Here is a 21262-nt window from a genome sequence, read left to right as displayed (position 1 = left end):
TACATACAAAATAATAATAATCATAATAATAATAATAATAATAATAATACATTACATTTGAAGCGCCTTTCAAAGCTCTCAAGGACACTTTGCAGTCACAGACAAGCATAGGTACTTTAATAAATAAAATATAATCACAGATACAATACAATAAATAAATTAAAATTATAAATAGAAACAAGAGAGACAGCTACACAGAAAATGCAATTTTAAATAGGGGGGTTTTGAGATGAGACTTGAAGGTGGGAAGAGAATAGATGTTACGAATGTTGGGAGGAAGTGAGTTCCAAAGTTTGCCATTTATGTGGAAAAAAATATTAGTTCTTTGATATACTAAACCAAATAAAATGCTGTATTTCATTCAGCCAGTGCTTATAGTAGTTATGTCATTTATGCCAACTATGCATCGGCACTTTGAAATGTTCCCATTTTCAATTTTACGCCAGGCAATGGTATGGACCTCCTGTGATAGGCTTCAGTGGTATCCATTTTAATGTATCCACAATATTTTTCAAAGTGTGCACCCACTGTGTGTTGCTCTTTGACTTGAGTAAGAGCTTGTCAGATTAAAGCATTATTTATCGGAGTGGCACAACTAAAGTGCCAATGCATTCAACATGTCTTGCTTTTAATCCAACAGAGTGAATGAGGTGCTGTCAGCAACAGAGACTCTGAGAAGTAATGCAAATGCACATATCTGCCTTAAACCGATGAATCAGATTAAAACGTGTACAAGTGGCAAGGGTAACAAACATTTGTAAATTGGCTGATGGGATTTTCCAATTCAATGTTTTTGTGCACTTCAGTGCACTTAACATTCCGAAAACATTGTCCGATATGATGTGGTGGCACTTTATTGCATTCTCTGTGCATATGCTGCTTGAAGGGTTTCCGCAGAACTATTGCTGTAAGACTGCGACCTTGGGGGTCAACTGGTTAGTGCCTTGGTCCCACAGTACACTTGTGCAGAGTTTGATTTCGGCTCAAGGCTTCATCTGTAGAGTTTGCATGTTCTCCCAGGCCCATGTGGGATTACTTCGGGTACTCCTAGTTTATTCCCACATTCCAGAAACATGTATGGCAGACTGATTGAACAATCCAAATTGTCTCTGGTTATGATTGGTAACGGACAAAAAACACAACTGTTATTGTCATTGTTGTTGCGGCCATAAAAAAACAGTTTGATTGTTCGCAGGAACCCAGCGACAATCAGTGTCTGAGGTGAATCTCTTCACACACAATATTGTACAAAAAAAAAAAAAACAATTGCCCTTTCTTTTTAGGGCTAAAAGTACGGGAGGTGATGATCAACGTGTCCCGTCAGCAGGTTGAGGATTTCCATGGCCCAGAAGACTACTGGTGTCTGTGTGTGGCATGGAGTCATTTAGGGACCTCCAAAAGTCGCAAGGCTGCAGTCCGAATTGCCTGTGAGTACTTCTATTATTTTTCTCTGCCCGCTGAAGTATCTAATTTCATAGCAGCAGGGCGACAACCTCCAGTTGTATGACTTGAATCAACACGAGTCACAAATATTAAGACTTTGAATTTTGAGCTCCACGACTTGACAAGTCACTCAGACATACAAAAATCTGTAGTTTGGACATGTGTGAACACTTGTTCAGGAAGTGACACAGAGGAATTAAGCTTCCAAGTATTTGGTCCACATTCAAAACAGCAATTTTGTCACATCTGATGAAGAAGTGCTTTTTGAAGGATTACTCAGTTCTTTTTGACGCATGCAAACAATATGCAAGATTTGGAAACAGAAGATAAGAGCCACATCTATGACATCTTCCTTAATCTGTACAATGCTGGTAAGGTAGGTGTGTGAACTGTGAAGATAAGCATACCAGGTTAGGTTGACAGAGTGACAGACACCTCCCCCCAACAAAAAACAATTACAGCCATTGAAACTTACATACAGACCCATTGTCCTACATTGTTGTTTTTTTCTGGTTGTGAGAGTCTCTACCATGTTGAATGTGGTAGGAGCCTTGTAAACTTATAGTATGCACGTCAACCTTGCAATAACTTCATTAAGCCATAACCTACCAAGTGCACAAAGTTCATACATCTCAACCAAACACACACACACTTTGGGAATCAGATTGGCACAGCAAATGCAAACAGATTTAATTTTTGACAACACTTTTTCAATTCCCATCTAAAAGATATACTATTCAAACCGTGCAATGGACTCCCTTGCATAAAAATTACATTACAACCAAGAACTCATTGTACACAAAAAAAAAAAAACACAATATTTTTACAAACAGTCCCCCAACTCGCTGTCATTTATATCACAACAAATACATGAACATAGAAAGTGCTCAGGAAATGTCTGATATCATCCCTGAATCAGCAGTTCTCATTGAGTATCAATAATTGTGTTCAATTTAATTCAATGTCACTTGAAAAATGAACCACAAAGTGGACATTTTTGGCGATAGTACCGTAAATTCCGGACTATAAGCGGCTACTTTTTTCCCAAACTTTCAACCTTGCGGCTTATTCAGTGATGCGGCCAATTTGTGTAATTTTTCTAACAGCCGCCAGTGGCGCTCGAGTAGAAAAGGTAAGATTTAGACCTTTGAAATATATATGTCGAGGAAGACTGCATCTTCTTGTCTTGTGCATAAATTAAATGAGCGTGAATATACCCTCATCATGGAAAATGCAAAGAGAAAGGCATAAGACGCAGCTTTCGAGCTAAAAGCAATCGAGCACTCCGATAAAGAATGAAACAGAGCTGTTGCACGTAACCGTGGCATGAACGAATCGATGGTGATTCTGATATGTTTTGCACAGGTGAATGAAAAAGGAGGGGCGGAACAAATGCGGGGTGACGGGTTTAAGTGGGGACAGGTAAAGGTGAGGGACAGACAAAAAAAAGGTGAAGAGGGCGTAAAAAGTTGGTGAAAGAAAAACCTGCGGCGGTGTGTGAGAGAAGACAGAGGCTCGACCAGACCCTGTGGATTTTTTTTTTTCACGTTGGCACGGAGGAGTTTGACCTGAACTCTCTGCGAAAGATTAAAGTTATCGCTGACTCTGCCATAGATGAGGCGAGGCGGCGACCAGCCACCTGTTTGTGGACGCGGTGGACAATAGTGGATATATATTTTTCCCTCCCTTACCTTTGGAAATATACACTTTTTTTCCCTCGGTTTACTTTCAACGGGACCCGGACTCTGCAGGCCTGCATCAAACCTTAAGAATCTTTTTTCCGTTCATTTTGCCGGCTGTGCTTTTTGGACTGTGGACTTTAATGAAGGACATTTAGTTTCATTCGCAGGACTTGAAGTCGGGTTTGGGTTAATTTTGTGTTTGTGTTACATGTTTTAATGTGGGCACATGCGGCTTATATACAGGTGCGGCTTGTGTATGTACAAAATTGGTTTTCCTCTTAAAATGTGGTGGGTGCGGCTTATAATCAGGTGCGCTCGATAGTCCGGAAATTACAGTAGTAAGTTAGCCACACAGATGGGCTTTATTTATTTCGCTGTAACATGAAGAACTCTCCATTAAATGAGAACGAGGACCGTCACCTCTTATTCCCAAATTATATCGACTGTCTGTCATCTTTCTACTCGGGCAATATGAGATGATAGAAACGGTCCCTACACGCCAGACCATATTCACTTCTGTAAAAACGGTGCTGTCTTTTTTAGAGGTGAGAAAGACGACACATCATTCTATGTCATCCTTTCTGGGCTCAAGCAGTGTAAGCACAACTAAGATATATCTGCCATTTTGTTCTGATTGGTGATTGCAATTAAAACTACTTAAAACTGAAAAGTGGAAACTGGATTTTTGGATCTTGTACGATCGACACCAAAAACTGCTCAACAAAATGTTACTAAATTTTGCAGTCAAGAGAACAGATTTGATTGCTCAATATCATGTGCCAAAACGTCAGATTTTGTGGAATTGAGCTGGTGATAGAGTAGTCTGTGTTTTCAAAACGGCAGACTGTGACTCATTTAGGAACTGTTTCTTGTGAACCTGGATCCAAACAACTCTCCTATGTACTGTGCTTGCTGCATTTCCTGGACACACCTTGGAGCCCAATAATTTGCCAACACAACAGAAGACCTGTGAATTCGTTGAAGTTTTTGGGGAGCAGAGGTTTGCCAGCCAAAGACAGCAAAAAGCCACCTGGGCTCCCGTGGAAAAGTTGAAAGCTTTTAGGTTCAAAAACACTGAGGAAAAAGAGGAATCTATCGGTTTTGGAGCACAGGGAATAGTAGTTCGAGCAACACTGCAGTATCTTTGGGTCAAAGTCATAAGAGCATGCGGGATCGGGGGCATTGATTTTGATGCAAAGACATGCACTTTATGGACACCAGGGACTATCTACAGACGCCATTGTCATTTCAGAAACCTAGATTAATGTAGAATAGATATTTAATTGTTGGAAATATATATCCATGTATTATAATGTAGCTCTTCTTGGAAAGTATGAAATGATGTATAAGTAGCTGCAAACTGAATGCCTTATTCAAGTAGGCTCTTAGCCATTTAAGTGAATGCATTCAAGTGATGTTCAGTACATTTTTAGATGTGAAAATTCAGGATTGACTTATTGCAACCCAGCAATCAAACGCCTCAGTGCAGAGCTGTATTTTTTCTTGGAATTAGTAAACCAACTTTAATAATATCTCATAACACCAGAGCTGTGTGTGATAACACATTCACCAATGTAATTTAAAATGTAAATTATGTGACATTAGTGACCACTTATGAATATTTGCAGTGTTTGATACATCCCAGAGGAGCAATATAGATATGAGAAAACAATATAGGTGGTTAAGAACAAATATATGGATTTCCACTTTGAATAATGAATAGAAGTCACATGATTGGGTTGCCGTATATATTGAATATGACACTGTACAGTCCTTTTGATACCTCTTTGACCTTAATAAAAACATTTAAGAATAAACACTGCCCAATTATAAAAGTAAATGAGAATCAGAATCAGAATACCTTTATTCGTCCCACAATGGGGAAATTTGCAGTCCACAGCAGCAGTTGAAAAGGGATGGGGTGGGGGTGAAAGGATAGAAAACAAGATATTCTAAGCATAACAAAATAAGAATGTCAACTGTATACTGTGCAAATGTAAATGTGCAAAACCGTTCCATAAGAAAAAAACTGTACATAGTGCAGAATCAAGAAATGCATTTTGATATATTGCAACAACCCACATTTACAAGTGTCCAGTTTTTTTTTCTTTTTTTTCACATGTGATCATTGAGAATTGTGAAGTCTGACAGCAGTCGGTAGGAACGAGCGGCGGTACCTCTCCTTCTTGCAGCGCGGGTGTAATAGTCTCTGGCTGAAGGAGCTACCCAGTGCTGTCAGGGTGGGCAGGAGGGGGTGGGAGGGGCTGTCCATCATAGCTTTTAGTTTAGCTAGCATCCGTCTGTTGCCCACCTCCTCCAGAGAGTCCAGCGAGCAGCCCACGACAGAACTGGCCCGCTTGACAAGGCGCTCCAGTCTTTTTCTGTCCCGGGTGGTGATGCTGCCTGACCAGCAGACAATGCCATAGTGGATGGCTGATGCCACCACAGAGTCATAGAAAGTCTTTAGGAGTGACCCCTGAACTTCAAAAGACATCAGTTTCCTGAGTAGGAAGAGGCGACTCTGTCCCTTTTTGATTAGGGCATCCGTGTTTGTAGACCAGTCCAGTTTATTTTTGAGAGTAACACCCAGGTACTTGTAGGAGGTCACCCTCTCAATGTCCGAACCCTGGATGTTCAATGGTGCAGGTGAGGATTGTTTCCTGCAGAAGTCCACCACCAGCTCATTGGTTTTCCCGGTGTTGATCTGGAAGTGATTCTGCTGCCACCAGTCCGCAAAGTCCTTTGTCAGTCCCCTGTACTCCCTATCGTCTCCCTCTGTGATGAGGCCGACAATAGCTGAGTCGTCAGAGAACTTCTGAAGGTGGCAGGTTGGGGTGTTGTAGTTGAAGTCCGAGGTGTAGAGGGTGAAGAGGAATGGAGCCAAGACTGTTCCCTGTGGCGCTCCGGTGCTGCAGAGAAGCCTGTCCCACTCACAGTTCTTTACCCTCATGTACTGTGGCCTGTTTGTCAGGTAATCAGTAGTCCAGGATGTGAGGGATGACGGTCGACTCCGGCATGCCGCAGCTTGTCCCCCAGTAGATTTGGCTGGATGGTGTTGAAGGCACTGGAGAAATCGAAGAACGTGATCCTCACCGTGCTCCCAGCATTCTCCAGGTGCAGCAACGCCGTACGGAGGAGGTTGATGATGGCATCCTCCACACTGATGCTGGGCTGGGAGGCAAACTGTAGCAGGTCCAGCGATGAGCTTGCCAGTGGTCGCAGGTGGGCGAGGACGAGTCTCTCCAGCGTCTTCATCAGGTGAGACGTCAGTGCCACCAGTCTGTAGCTGTTGAGCTCGTTTGGGTTGGCAATCTTGGGCACTGGGACCAGGCATGACGTTTTCCACAGCTGTGGAACTCTGCCCAGCTTCAGGCTCAGGTTGAACAAGTGCTGGACAATGTCACACAGCTGGTGAGAGCAGGTCTTGAGGAGTCGGGAACTGATGTCATCCGGACCTGCTGCCTTCCTCACCTGCATCCTCCTCAGTTGGTTCCTCACCTGCACAGTTGTGACAGGCAGGAACCAGGAGGTAGAGTGGCGGCTGAGGCTGTGGCAACGGTTGGGAGGGCAGTTGTTGGTTGCGGAAAGCTGGTCGTGAGAGGGGGCAGGGAGGGTAAGGCCACAGTGAGAGTTGGTGCAGGTGCAGCTACAGGTGAAGTTGACGGTGGGCCGGGGGCGGCTGGCGTCTTGTCTAACCGATTGAAAAAGCGGTTGAGTTCATCTGACCAGTCCTTGTCTTTTTCGTTCAATGTCACTGGGCTTTTGTGGCCACAGATGTTTTTCAGGCCCTTCCAGACACCAGCGACATTGCTGGCTTGCAGCTGCTCCTCCATTTTCATCCTGTAGGCCTTCTTCCCCTCTCTGATCTTCCTCCTCAGTTGGATCTGCACAGCCTTCAGTTCCTCTCTGTTGCCCAACACAAAAGCCCTTTTCTTTTCCTTCAGGAGGACTTTTATATCGGGAATAATCCATGATTTGTTGTTGGCAAAACATCGCACAGTCCTGGTGGGTACTGTGTTTTGTTCACAAAAGTTTATGTAGTCTGTGATGGTGTTGGTGAGTGAGCCAATGTCCTCCCCATGAGTCTCAGTAAAGAGCTCCCACCTGGTTGAGTCAAAACAGTCCCGCAGAGCTTCTTCAGCTTCTGTGGACCATCTTCTGATCGTGCGGGTCACAGCTGGTTGCCTCTGGACAAGGGGTTTGTACACAGGCTGGAGATAAACCATATTGTGGTCTGCTCTTCCGAGAGGGGGGAGGAGGGTTTGTATGCATCCTTGGCGTTTGAATAAAATAGGTCCAATATGTTATTGTCTCTGGTGGCACAAGTTACATACTGTGTGAATGTTGGGAGGGAGGATTTCAGGGAAACGTGATTGAAGTCCCCTGAGATGATGAACAAGGCGTTGGGGCACTGGGTTGGCAGCTTGTTGACAACAGTCATGAGGGCATCGGAGGCAGCGCCGCCATTTGCCGTAGGGGGAATGTACGTCGACACGGCTATGACATGTGAGAATTCCCGTGGCAGGTAATGCGGCCAGAGGCTAACGGCTAGCAGCTCGATGTCGCGAGTGCAGAGTTTTTCCTTCACTGTGATGTGCCCAGGGTTGCACCATTTGTCATTCACAAATACAGCAATCTAAATAAAATATCTTTGGTTGACTAACATCTCTGTTCCCTCTCGGTCCCTCAGATCCTCCCTTCACCTCTATGTGCCCTCTGCCCGTCTCACCACGATGGGATGCAGAGCTTTCAGCCGCTCTGCTCCCAAACTCTGGAATTCACTTCCACCCAACATCCGTAATATTGACTCCCTCCCTATTTTCAAGGCTCACCTCAAAACCCACTTGTTTAAAATTGCTTTCAATGTCTAGTTATATCTGCTATTTTATAATGTATCATTTTACTTGTGGTTTTATTGTTATGTGCTTTGTCTTATTGTTTTTATTGTAAAGTGTCCTTGGGTGTTTTGAAAGGTGCTTGAAATAAAATTTCTTATTATTATTATAAAGGTTAGCAAAATGAATTACATGGATATTTTCTATGTCCGAAAACGAAATAATTAGTTAAGTTGCTTTCTTGATATTTTTAAGTTTTGTATTTTCCCTCACCACTATCCAAATCATATAAAAAAATAACTGAAGTGTATTCAATAAAAATGAAAAATTGTGATCTGCGTGAAACTTTTTCAAAACCATTTTAGTGCTTAAAGCCACATTTAGACTGCCACACTGATATTTCTTACTGGATTGTTGCAATGCTGTTTATTGTCCTTTTTTTTTTAGTCTCCACACAAAATCCATCTATTTTATGGTTGTTTTGATTGCCCGGTAAACTCTTCATGAGCTGCTATCCAGTTATGTCCTTGAAATCACCTTGTAAATGGATCAAGCAGAGGGCCACAGTCAAGCTGGTTTTGAAGGTCATGGCACCCAAGAGCAGTGCAGCCATTTAAGTGACCGGATGATGCGAAAATGACCTTCACACTTGACACCTGACAGTTGCCTCTTATCTCCCCACACAGACCTAAGAAAAAACTTTGAGCAGGACCCCCAGGAGAAGGAAGTGCCAATCAATGGGATGATCGTTCTGCACTGTCGCCCTCCAGAGGGAGTGCCTGTTGCAGAGGTATGACGTACACTCTCCTTTCCTTCTCTCCTGAAAGACGAGAAGCAAATACTCCCACTGAGCACAGCAGATTTGAATCAAGTGTCTCGTGTGATTCATCCAGATTAGCCCCAGTAACCCAGACAGTCAATGGCAATGTCTTTTTCTGCTTCCTGTGACCTTTCGAAGATTGATACATTTGTTTGAGATCACCAGTACCAACACTTGAAGGGAAATAAAAATGCCTTTTCCACAGTGACTGAGTCAGCAAAGGTAGCGGGAATAACATGAAACCAAACTGTCTTAAATGTCAGGGCATTTCAGAGAATTTTGTGAGATTCCACTGTCAGAAATAGAGAGACCAGTAAAAAAGGTTTTGGAACTGACTGAGCCTCATGGTAAGTGGAAAATTGTTTGAACCTTTTCAAGTTGAGTGCTCTTATGTGAGTAAGATTTATCTTCTCTGAATTCAGGCCCTCCTTCATAAAATGCAATATTGAATGAACAATTACAGTCTTACTGATGTCCTATTTTTTGTAATGCTCTTTCCTTGCATACATATTGCAAACACATGTTTATCTCTCCTCACTCAGCTCAAATTAGGGCCTCAAATCATTTTTGAGGTATCGTTATGGTCGCGTACTGCATATTATCCGCTATAAATCATTTTATAGGCAAATCCAGCTAATTGTAATTTAATGTGCATGTCATCGTTCAGCGATCGAGTTACTTTGGAACTATATACTGCTACCTACTGTCACATCCTGATTGGCGTCAGGGGCACGGCCCTCCCCTCCCTGCTCCTCCGGGTTCGCGCACCTGATCCCAATCCCACTGATTGAGCCTTCTGACTATAAAAGTCACCCGGTTAGGCTCGGTATTCGCCTGTATATTTCCTCATTCCACGCCCTTGTCGCCTCACAGTACACAGGTTGGTCCCGCTCGGCCTCACTATTCTGTTTCGTCACTTTGATTGTTCCCTGCGTGTCTCAGTAAAGCCTCTTTTAAACCTATTCTTATCTCCATCGAGTATTTTGGATCCAGCTCTCCTTTTTGTCCGACGAGATCTGTTGCCACACCTACGAAATTAATGTGTTCTGGAAGAAATGTCTGAACAGGAACATTTTGTAAGTAGAGACATGTTTTCCATGTGAATGTCCTAACTCGTTCCAAGTCTGTTTTATCAATCCTTCGAAAATGTCCAAGGCAAACATCAGCTTCGTGAGCAATCACCCAACTGGTGAACACGTAAACACACATCTGCCCATCTACACACATAGACACATTTGGTTGAGGTCCCTCTGAGCCAATGGAATACCTGGATGCTGATCTGTTATAGCCAATAGCAGATCAGCTATAAGTATGTTGCATTCAAGTAATTAGTAACTGTGTAGCAGCCCATTCTCTGTTTCTACCTTTTGTATTTTGCATTTATTTTCATGACAAGCGTTTATATTTTCCTGATGAAACTTAATTCAAAAATGTCGTATGTTCGTCAGTAGAACAGTGTATGTATGAAATTAGTTCTACCACATCGGTTTATCATCATGTACAAAATTTACTAATACTTGTGATTTACTGTACATAACATTTAATTGGCTGTGGCTTGTGTGCATGTTGATGGTAGTTTTTAGTGGGATCAGCCTTTGCGTCTGACTTGTGGGACAAATACCTCATTTAAATGTCTTAGAGAAAAAAGGTCACCAGGTCATTGTCAATGAAAATGTCAAAAGCCTATTCTGTACTGGTCCAATGACCACAAGACCGGCTGCTCTGTGCAGGGAACATTTTTGTTTTTATGGGGGAGGAGATTATTCCTGGACCCTGCACTGTATAAATGATTCAACATGGAAATGGAGAATGGTGCTGTTGTCATCTCAGTGCTACAAATTCCACCGTGCTGATGAAAAAAGATTAGAGTAGTATGGACTAAAATCACAGTTACAGATGTATTCCCTTACAAATACATATAAATCAAACCACATGAGAAATGTGTGAATAATGTGGAATCGAATATCTTCAGCCCAGTTGATTTAGTGCAACTGGTTCCATAAAATGTTGAGAAGGTGATGAGTGTGGTCATGTCATCTTAGATTGTTGTAACGGGATGGCTTCTATACAACCAGTTACTTCTATAAGGCAGCACATTTCAATAACTTCCATCCATCCATTACCCGTATCACTTATTCCTCATTAGGGTCGCGTGGGGTGCTGGTGCCTATCACAGCCATCTTCGGGCACAAGGCACATTGCTTGCCAGCCAATCGCAGGGCACACAAAGACAAACAACCATTCCCTCTCACACTGAGTGGCAATTTGGAGTGTTCAATCAGCCTGCCATCCAAGTTTTTGGAATGTGGGAGGAGATCGGAGAAACCGGAGAAAACCCACGAGGGGCCGGGGAGAACATGCAAACTCCACACAGGGAGGCCGGACTGGGTCTTGAACTCACAACCTCTGCACTGTGGCGCTGGCGTGCTAACCACTCGACTACCTGAAAGGTTTCTTGACTGTATGAACATCTGTGTTGCGCAGCCAACCTGCGGCTCGCAAGCCTTATGCAGATCTTTAGTTGGTTCAATACGCGTGTGTGTGTGTGCCTGTGTGCCTGTGTGCCTGTGTGTGTGTGTGTGTGTGTGTGTGTGTGTGTGTGTGTGTGTGTGTGTGTGTGTGGCTCCTTGCAGTAACAGTACAAACAAGGCTCTTAGTCTCTCACTGGTTGGACACCATGGTGTAAAATATTACATTTGTTATTAGATTTTATTTTATTTGCTCCCAATGTTTTATTGTTATTTATTCAGGCTTTCAACATTCTCAGGGGAAAATACATCATGTCTAACCATTGCTGGTAAAAGTGCCTTAACTATACAGTGTAGAGCATGGGTGTCAAACTCATTTTTTGCCGCAGGCCACATTGTAATTACGGTTTCCTCTCGAGGGCCGTTATGAATTTGGGGAAACCAATAAAATGTTTCATCTCACATATTACAGACAGAATACACAACAAATTAATAAATAACTAGTTCTCAAATTTGAAGTAAGAAATAACGACTGTTATTGACGTTTACATGGGACAATTTGAAATTTTCGTTTGGACTTTCGCAAGCATCATGGACTTTAACAAATTTTATTTGCTTTCACGGGCCGAATAAAATGATTTGGCAGGCCAGATTTGGCCCCCGGGCCTTGGCTTTGACACCTTTGGTGTAGAGTATGTTAAATATTTGTTGTGATACACACACAAACACGAAATCCTCCCCTCCCCCCACACACAGTTCATCATCTTCAGCATTTGCTTGGGTGGGCTGTCTATGCTCCAGCACCAAGGAAAATCAAATAAATGGCCCCACTCTCTGATAAAGCTATTTGACCAGCAAAGACAAAGATCCTCCCAAACAATTCAGCATTTGAATGTAACAATTTTACCTTTAAAATTCCTCACTTGGAGTAAAATGTTCCCACTTCACAAATCCTGCTGAGGTTTGCTCGCATGATTCAATCAAGTCAATATACGGTATAGCTGTGGGATTTCTAGGACATTGTTACTTGCTCCGACGGTTGTTCGCATTTAAATTTGCATTTTTTTTCTATAGCATTTTCGTGTTACACCCCAAATGTCTGGTTCAACGGATGATAGTGAATATTAACCTTCCTTCAAAGCTTGAATACTTCTGATAATTGCCAGTTTATCATACAATTACTATTTCTCAACAACGATGAGAAGGTTTCTTCAGCCGTCATCTGTACAATTTTGAATTTTCTTCAAAATTGTACAGATGACGGCTGAAGAAACCTTCTCATCGATGGACCACTCCTGTACGACTGATAGCTTACACAGACGTATTTCTCAACAAGTGGGAGGAGGAGGCAGCTGAGCAGAGAGCTTGGAGAAGCCTTGAGTTGTCAGAGGAGCGATTCCTTACACAGGAAATCTTGGAATAACTATAACTATTGATGAAAATGCAGCAGGATTGAGTCCATTTAAATTCTTAAGTCGTTTTATTTATAAAAGGACTATTGACTCTGTACTGGTAGAGTCTAATTGTTTTGCTCAACAAACTGGGCAGAATTTACAAACTGCGTTCATAGCCAGCATCAACGATACCATACAGAACACAAATTTAAAAAAATAGTCTGAAAAAGGTAACGTTTTTCACAAAAAAAAATGTTGGGGATTGTCACATCCGCACTAGGCAAAAAACAAAACGACCTCGTCGGACAAAAAGGAGCTGGATCCGAAGTACTCGATGGAGGCAGTAGATGAGTTCAAAAGGTTTTACTTCGACACGCAGGGGAACACCAAACAAAAAGGGAGCGCAACCAACCTTGCATGCAGCAGTGGAGAATCACGAAAGGGAATACACCAGCGAATACTGAGGCTAACAGGGTGACTTTTATAGTCAGAAGGCACATTAGTGAATGGAAATCAGGTGTGCGAGCCCGAGGAACAGGGAGGGGAGGGGCACGCACCTGACGCCAATCAGGATGTGACAGGGATGGCGTTAAAGCAGATGTTGAAGTTCAGTGTATGTGCTGTGGCCCTCTTTGTTTTCAAATAGCCACTTGCTTTGCAAAAAGAAAGTGGAACAGTGTCACTCATATCATTGCTATTATGTCCTTTAATTTCCTTTCAGCTAACACATCTCACGGCATATAATCATCAGCAAATGTCATCTGAATGAAAATATGTACATCCACACACGTTTAGCAAAGGGTGGACCTCGATGCTTCGAATGGGGTGAAGGAAGTCACCTTCAGGTGCAGTCTGGGGAATGAAATCAGAGTATGGATGTCTCAATATTGGTCGCGCCTCCTTGAAACACCGTTGACCATATCCAAACTGAAACAAATGTGCCATTTAGGCACCTCTCTCTCTCTCTCTCTCTCTCTCTCTCTCTCTCTCTCTCTCTCTCTCTCTCTCTCTCTCTCTCTCTCTCTCTCTCTCTATCTATCTCCCCCCCCCCCCCCCCCCGCTCTCTCTCCATCTCTCTTTCTCTCTAGCCCCATCCCAATGTTCTGCTCCCACCCCCTGGTCCCAACGTTCCATTTACTCACACTCGGCTGTTTTTCTCTTAACCCACCTAATGTTGAAGCAAACAAATAATGTGGCCTCAACACAGCAAGAAACCACTGGTAATTGCTTCTTTCAAGTCACAAGGAAATTGAAATATAGACACACAATAGAAACGGACATGACTGTGGGATGCCACTTCTGACAACATCTATTCAGTGACTGATGACTTTAATCACAAAGTAATTAGGAACTGTCACAGTGTGTGTTTTATCTTCATCTTCTCATCTATTAGTATGGCAAAAGCGATTCGCTGCCAATGTATACTTTGGGGAATGGCTTTCTTAATCGTCACAAACACGATATTACAGAAGGAAACATTTCTGAGAGAACAATATGTAGTACCATATCTCCAAGAAAAATAAAGTCTCACAACAACTGTTTACAGAGACACAACCGATTCAAATGCAAAATATGCAGGTGAAAATACCAGAGTGAGAGAATTAATATACTGTAATTGTTATGGTGTTTACTGTTCTTTTATTCACGTACATACATATTGAAATCCATGATCCTTTGGCCATGTGTGTCATTTGCATTTACTCAGGGTTTTCATGCCCACAGGCACTTAACTACTTACATTCATACATAATTTGAAGGGTGACTTTACTTTCTACAAAACCATCAACCTTGCCTGCCTTGACACACCCGGAATGTAATTTGCAAATGCAACAAAGCAAGATATTTTCACAAGATATAAACAGGAAAGCATCCCTACATTTGCAATCTCTTATTAGTTACCTTCATTATTTCTGGTAATCAGTTAGAGTGCTTCCTTGAATGTTTAATTGTTTGAATGTTTGTGGTAATACTATCGAGTTGTCATTGAACTCCAAGGTCGAAAGCAGTTGACCAGCAGTTATGTTCCTCATGTTGTCCTAAAACAGATCTCCATTTCAGGATTTTCCACAAATGAAGGCGTCATTTGTTACATGATCGACTTCACTGATGGGTTCATTTTGCTCAATTTTCTCAGGTTAGCCAAACCTCAAAAGTGCGCTTGATTCAACTGTGCCCAGACTCAATCGCTGGTTTGGATTTCCAGGCTGGTTTCTCCCTTGAACACCTCATTAACTTCTGAACAAGGAACACAACAGTACAGCGCCACTCAGACTGCTGTCACAAAATTTTGGTGCAATTATCGGTTTGTTTTCATTTAATGTAACAATTTGATCGCGCATTTGATGGAATCGATCATTGCATTCAGTTGGCTTGTTTGCAGCACCTTATGGATATTTGTGGTTAGGCAGCTGCCTAAAGTCTCTCCTTTCTAGAGAGCACTTTTAAACAGTAATTCATGCCTTCATATCACATTTCAGCAGGTTGATTGAAATGCACTTTACTTTGGAGGAAATCAATCCTAAATCAAGTGCCTCCAGTTGGTCCAAAATGGAGTTGTTCACCTCTTGGCCGTTATTTGTAAAACATAACTCCTATTTTGACATCATTTCACTGGCTCATTTTGAGTTATCTTTAAGATTATATTATTTGTTTTCAAATATTAAAATGTCCTTGCCCTACGCTACCACCCTTGAGTACCCACACCCGTAAAAACCTGCCTGTTGCCTCGGATCTGTGGACCAGGCACAATTACTGACAAACACCTTAATTTGCTTTCACTTTGCTGCTGTGAAATGTAAATTTCTCCACTGTGAGACTAATAAAGGCATATCCAATCCAATCCAATCCAATCCAATCCAATCCAATTTACAAACTTTTCGTCTTACAAACCTCAAATTTATGAAAACCTTATAATAAGCACTTTTTTCATAATAAACACCCACCACGGCTGGCGGAGTGATCTTTGGCGGAAGCACACGACCGAACAGCAATAGAGGTTAAGTTACCAACAGTCCTTATGGAAGGTGACTCTCCTTCCATAAGCCATCAACGACCATCAAAAAGGTAAATACAACTTTATTTTGCAGCACAGTTTATTTCTTTAATTACAGTCCTCATGTAATGCGCCTCTCTTTCCAAACAGCAATTCCCTTTGACCTTCGACCTCCAACGCCATTCCATCAAGCTATAAATGACCATCACAAATGTAAATATAGTGACTTTATGATACAATGCAGTGTATTTCTTTCATTACAATACAATAGCACATTTATTATACATAAAATAAGGTATGTTGTCTCATCTCATTTTCCGTACCGCTTATTCCTCATTAGGGTCGCGGGGGTTGCTGGAGCCTATCTCAGCTGTCTTCGGGCACGAGGCGGGGGACACCCTGAATTGGTTGCCAGCCAATCGCAGGGCACACAAAGACATACAACAGTCACTCTCACACTCACACCTAGGGACAATTTGGAGTGGTCAATCTGCCTGCCAAGGTATGTTGTGTGTAGTTTTAAGGCTTATTTAGTTGAAAAGTATCTTCTTCTTCTTCTTCTTCTTTGCCTTTCGGTTTTCCCCTCAGGGGTCGCCACAGCGAATCAATGTCCTCCATCTATCCCGGTTTTGTGCATCCTCTTCTCTCACACCAGCTACCTTCATGTCCTCTTTGTGTCTGATTACGTTTGCTGTAGTTTGCCAGTCATATGGAAGGACCTCTTGCTGACCTAGTACTTCTATTACCTCCTTCCTAAATGTCATGCAACACTCTTCCTTTTTCAACTTCCACCATTTTGTCCTCACTTCAGCCTTTGGTTTCTTCATCTTTCTCACTGCCAGCGTCATCCTACACATCACCAACCTATGCTGTCTCGCTACACTCTCACCAACCACTACTTTGCAGTCACTGATTTCCTTTAGATGGTGCCGTTGACACAAAATGTAGTCTACCTGTGTACTTCTGCCTCCACTCTTATAGGTCACCCGGTGTTCCCGTCTCTTCTGAAAGAAAGCATTTACAATAGCCATTTCCTTTCTCTTAGCAAAGTCAACCACCATCTGTCCTTCAGCGTTCCTCATCTGGAGTCCAAACCTGCCCATCACCTCCTCATCATCTTTGTTTCCTGCGCTAACACGTCCATTGAAGTCTCCACCAATTACAACCCTCTCACTTCTCGGGATGTTCTGTATGACTTCATCAAAGTCCAACCAAAATTTCTCCTTCTCCGCCAGCTCACATCCTACTTGTGGGGCATACCCACAAACAACATTGAACATCACACCTTCAATTTCTAGCTTCAGACTCATCATTCTATCTGATACTCTTTTTACTTCTAAGACATTCCTAACAAACTCCTCTATTAAGATAACCCCAACTCCATTTCTCTTTCTCTCTTTACCATGATAGAACAACTTAAACCTTGACCCTAAGCTTCTAGCCTTGCTCCCTTTCCACTTGATCTGCTGGACACACAGTATGTCTACCTTCCTTCTCTACATCATGTCCACCAGCTCTCGACCTTTACCTGTCATTGTTCCTATAGTCAAAGTTCCTACTCTTAGTTCTATACTCTTGGCGTTCCATTTCTCTCTTTTCCTCTGGGCACACATCCCTCCCCTCCTTCTTTGACCAACACTAGTCAATTTTCCACTGGCACCCTGAAGGTCAACAGTACCAATGGTGGCTGTTGTTAACTCGGGCCTCGACCGATCCGGTATGGGATTCAGAGGTTTGATTCGCATATTTGTTTTGGTGTCACGGTTTGTGAGGTGGTGATGGCGGGTGCGGATCCCAAGAAGCAGGCAGGAGGGAGCAGGAGGTTGTTTGACAAATTGTATTAAAATAAAGGTCAGCAGGAACAAAATGTAAAATATCAAAATCATCTGAATGGAAAAAATACAAAGTAGCAAAAGAAGATCAAGAGCAAAAGTCCGCCAAGGTTAAACAAACACATACACAAACAAGCAAACAAGCAGCAAACAATGAACCGGCACCGGATGGTCGTGCCGGGTGTCCTTTTAAGTGTCAATGATTAAACGACCAGCACCTGCGAGGCTGCAGGCAGGGCTGACGTCGCTACCCGCTGGTCGCCAATCTGATCGGGACGACCAGCACCTGTGCAGGTGTAGGCGGGGCCGACAGCGCCCCCCGTTGGTCGCCAACCAGATCATGACAGTACCCCCCCTTCAAGGGGCTGCTTCCAGAAGTCCCAAGAGTCTCCCAAAAGGTCCCCTCGCCAGGGAACGGTCGGTGGAGAGGGCAACTGCTGCCTCTCCAGCATACGACGGGCGGCGGCCTGATGGGAACGGGACTCGGCCTGGGGTGGACGAAGACGCGGCACGGATCGTCGTGGGCGTAAGTGCGATCCCTCTCGCACGTTCACGCGACGGCGCATGGTTCTGCGTGGACGTCGAACTGCCAGGCGCAGAATGGCACCCCGTACGGCCGTATGGGACCAGGTCTCGGCCGGACGCCGACGTGGGCGTGAACTGCCCGGCTCCGGGGGAACGAGACCAGTCCAGAGCCGCTCCGGGATGCAGCGGTGAGTGGGGTCTCGGACTGACGTTGACGCGGACGTTGCACAGCTCGTCGTGGATGAGACTCAATTCGTTATGCACGACGACAGAGTGGCTGGACGTGGGCGTGCAATGCCAGTCACCCAGTGTCACCCTGGACGGCCACCTGGAAGGAGGTCTCGGCCGGACGTTTACGTGGACGTTGCGGCTCGTCGAGTGACGCAATTCAAACTCGACGAGGCTTGCGCTAACGTGGACGTAGCATTGCCAGGCACAGGGTGGAAATGAGACGGGTCCGATGTACCTGCGGGATACGATGGTTGGCCGGTTCATTCTGTCCCGGTTTGCGAGGTGGTGATGGCGGGTGCGGATCCCAAAAAGCAGGCAGAAGGGAGCGTGAGGTTGTTTGACAAATTGTATTAAAATAAAAGTCCGCCAAGGTTAAACAAACACATACACAATGCATGCAGCAAACAAGCAACCGACCAAACAATGAACCGGCACCGGATGGTCGTGCCTGGTGTCCTTTTAAGTGTCAATGATTAAACGACCAGCACCTGCGAGGCTTCAGGCAGGGCTGACGTCGCTACCCGCTGGTCGCCAATCTGATCGGGACGACCAGCACCTGTGCAGGTGTAGGCGGGGCCGACAGCGCCCCCCGTTGGTCGCCAACCAGATCATGACATTTGGCAATTTTCTTTACGTCGGATGCCCTTCCTGACACAACCCTCTGTATTTATCCGGGCTTGGGACCGGCACAATAAGACACTGGCTTGTGCCCCTTTGTGGCTACATTATTTAGTTGAAAAGTATATTTTATGGAAACCCGGGAACAGATTATTCCCATTTTAATGGTTTCCTATGGGATTTTTTTTTTAGATGCACACTTTTCGCCTTACACACTCTGTCTGGGAACCAATTAAGTTTGTAAGTTGAGGTCTCACTGTACAGAGAAGCGGAGGCTCAGGGACGGGACCGAGCCGTTTCCTTTGCCGGTACCTCAATTTGTTCAGCAAGCTCCTCGTTCGGAAAAGCCCCGACTTTAAAACTCGTCTTAAAATGTTTGATTCTTGATTCTTTGGCTTTTGAGTTGGTGTGATACTGAATTATTATTTTTTTTTACATTTTTGTTCTTTCTACTTATTGATTTATGCTGTCATTGTTTTTTACTGAATTATTGTTGCTCAATGTACAGCACTTTGTACACAGTGATGGCTGTTTTAAACTGCTTCATAAATACTCAACTCAACTGTATTGAAGATAACTTTAAAACAGCCATTGTTGGATACAAAGTGCTGTACCTGAAGCAACTATTGTATTTAGAACAATAAAATAATAAATTAGTAACAAAGACTTTCGAAACCACCAAAAAGTAAAACTAAGATCAAGTTTGAGTCACGATGAATCAAATATTAAAGAAGACCCATGAGTTTTGGTGTGTAATTTAAAGATTGACAGTTCAGTTAAGAAGATGGTGGCCCAAGCAGGGCTCATAATTCGCTCTCAAGTGTAAATTCTAGCTTCTTTCCCGATGAGATAAAGATGAATATCTGGCAATCAAACATCGGACCGCTTTGAAACACCTTCTCACTCTGTAATTCCTTAAGGATCAGCTGTCTGTAGGCTTATATCAGGGGTGCCCAAACTTTTTGTACGAAATATCGACAATCAACCAACCTCCAGCGACTGCTCGGTTACATCACACGTACATACACATGCATATCATGATGAGCAACAGCCTGACACGGAGACATGCAACACACTTTTGCACACCTGTTAACTATCATGCTCACACGTACCGTTTTTAAGTGCTTCCCCAGGCCTTCTCGATTGCTATTCTTTGCTTATGTGCTCAGTGAATTGGACAAACAAATTCTGAATGAGAATAATGATAATGATTGACTATATAGCGTAAGAACTGTCATCACAAGCTGTAATTACAGAGTGCTAACAACTTCCGGAACAGGTGCCAACGTATGTTAAAGATTTACCTGCTTGTTTTTATTTTATTTTACTTTTAATGAAAGTATTACTGATAGTGATGGGTTAAAAGTGATCGTTCATTCCTGGTTCATCGCTTCTCAGGATGTTAGAAGTGGGATGGTGAAATCAGCAGGAATCCAGGTGTTGAACAGAAGAAGTTATTTTAATCTTGTGGACAACTGTCACGTCCGCTCGAGGAGTGACGGCAGGACTCGAGGGATGACGGAAGGTGGTTAAGGTCGGATCCAAAATACACGGTGGAGGCAGTGATTCCAAAATAGAGTCTTTACTGAGACACATATGACATGAACAGAAAAATGAGGGAAGGTGGAGGGCAACGACAAAAACAGACCTGCGTGCGGAGGGGTGACGGGGAACTTCCTGGAATACATCGACAACGACTGAACGGTAAGGGTGGCTTTTATAGCCAGAAGGCACAATTAAGGAAATGGGGAACAGGTGCGTGAGTCAGGAGAGCCAGGAAAGGAGGGGCCCGCTCCAAGGAGCAGCGGAGGAGGAGACAGGAGGGGAGGGGTACGCTCCTGGCGTCGACGAGGATGTGACAACAACAGAGACATTGCGGGGTCGGCCGAGGAGGGACAGAAAGGAAAGAGAGAGATCGACGAACTGGGAGATCATTTATAAGACGGACAGGGTGTGACGCAATAGGATGTGACGCAATGGAATGTGACATCATGTAAAGGCAGGCAGGATATGACATATTAGGAAGTCCAAAACAAAAACAAAATGATGCAATATGTTTAAAGATGTTCGTATAGCGAATTACCCCAACAGATAGGATGATTAAGGTGCAGTGTACATTAACACAAAAATATATGACGAACACACAATGACACCCAAATGGTTGTTTGTCTCCTCTACACCCCTCGCGGTCGACTTGGGAGCAGTCCACGACGTCCCGCTCGATCGCGATCGACGTAATTGGCACCATTAGCTTATATAAAGAACCTTGCAGTTCTTTCTGCGTCAACACAGATCTTACATCTTATCATCTTTGTTTACCAACTGCAAATAGGTCTGCGACAAGATAGTGTTGTGTCACGGAGAGACTGGATGCGCTCACAGCATGTTTTGCGGTACTGAATATCTAAATCGTGGATGACAT

The 21262-nt window shown here is 43.5% G+C and overlaps 1 protein-coding gene across 3 annotated transcripts in view; it reads left to right on the top strand.

Annotated features, from left to right (window-relative positions):
- unc5db (unc-5 netrin receptor Db) overlaps positions 1-21262 on the top strand; it is a 255429-nt gene that overhangs the window by 135450 nt on the left and 98717 nt on the right. For all 3 annotated transcript variants that reach the window (XM_088994976.1, XM_088994977.1, XM_088994975.1), the window contains exons 3-4: positions 1284-1427; positions 8647-8750. In XM_088994976.1, the coding sequence (XP_088851102.1) occupies positions 1284-1427; positions 8647-8750 (248 nt within the window). The remainder of the gene's footprint in view (positions 1-1283; positions 1428-8646; positions 8751-21262) is intronic.

Source organism: Hippocampus bargibanti, linkage group LG04 (assembly GCF_051943395.1).
Source record: "Hippocampus bargibanti isolate YZ-2025 linkage group LG04, ASM5194339v1, whole genome shotgun sequence".
In the NCBI taxonomy this organism is placed as follows: Eukaryota; Metazoa; Chordata; class Actinopteri; order Syngnathiformes; family Syngnathidae; genus Hippocampus; species Hippocampus bargibanti.
This window is presented reverse-complemented; position numbering and strand designations above follow the sequence as displayed.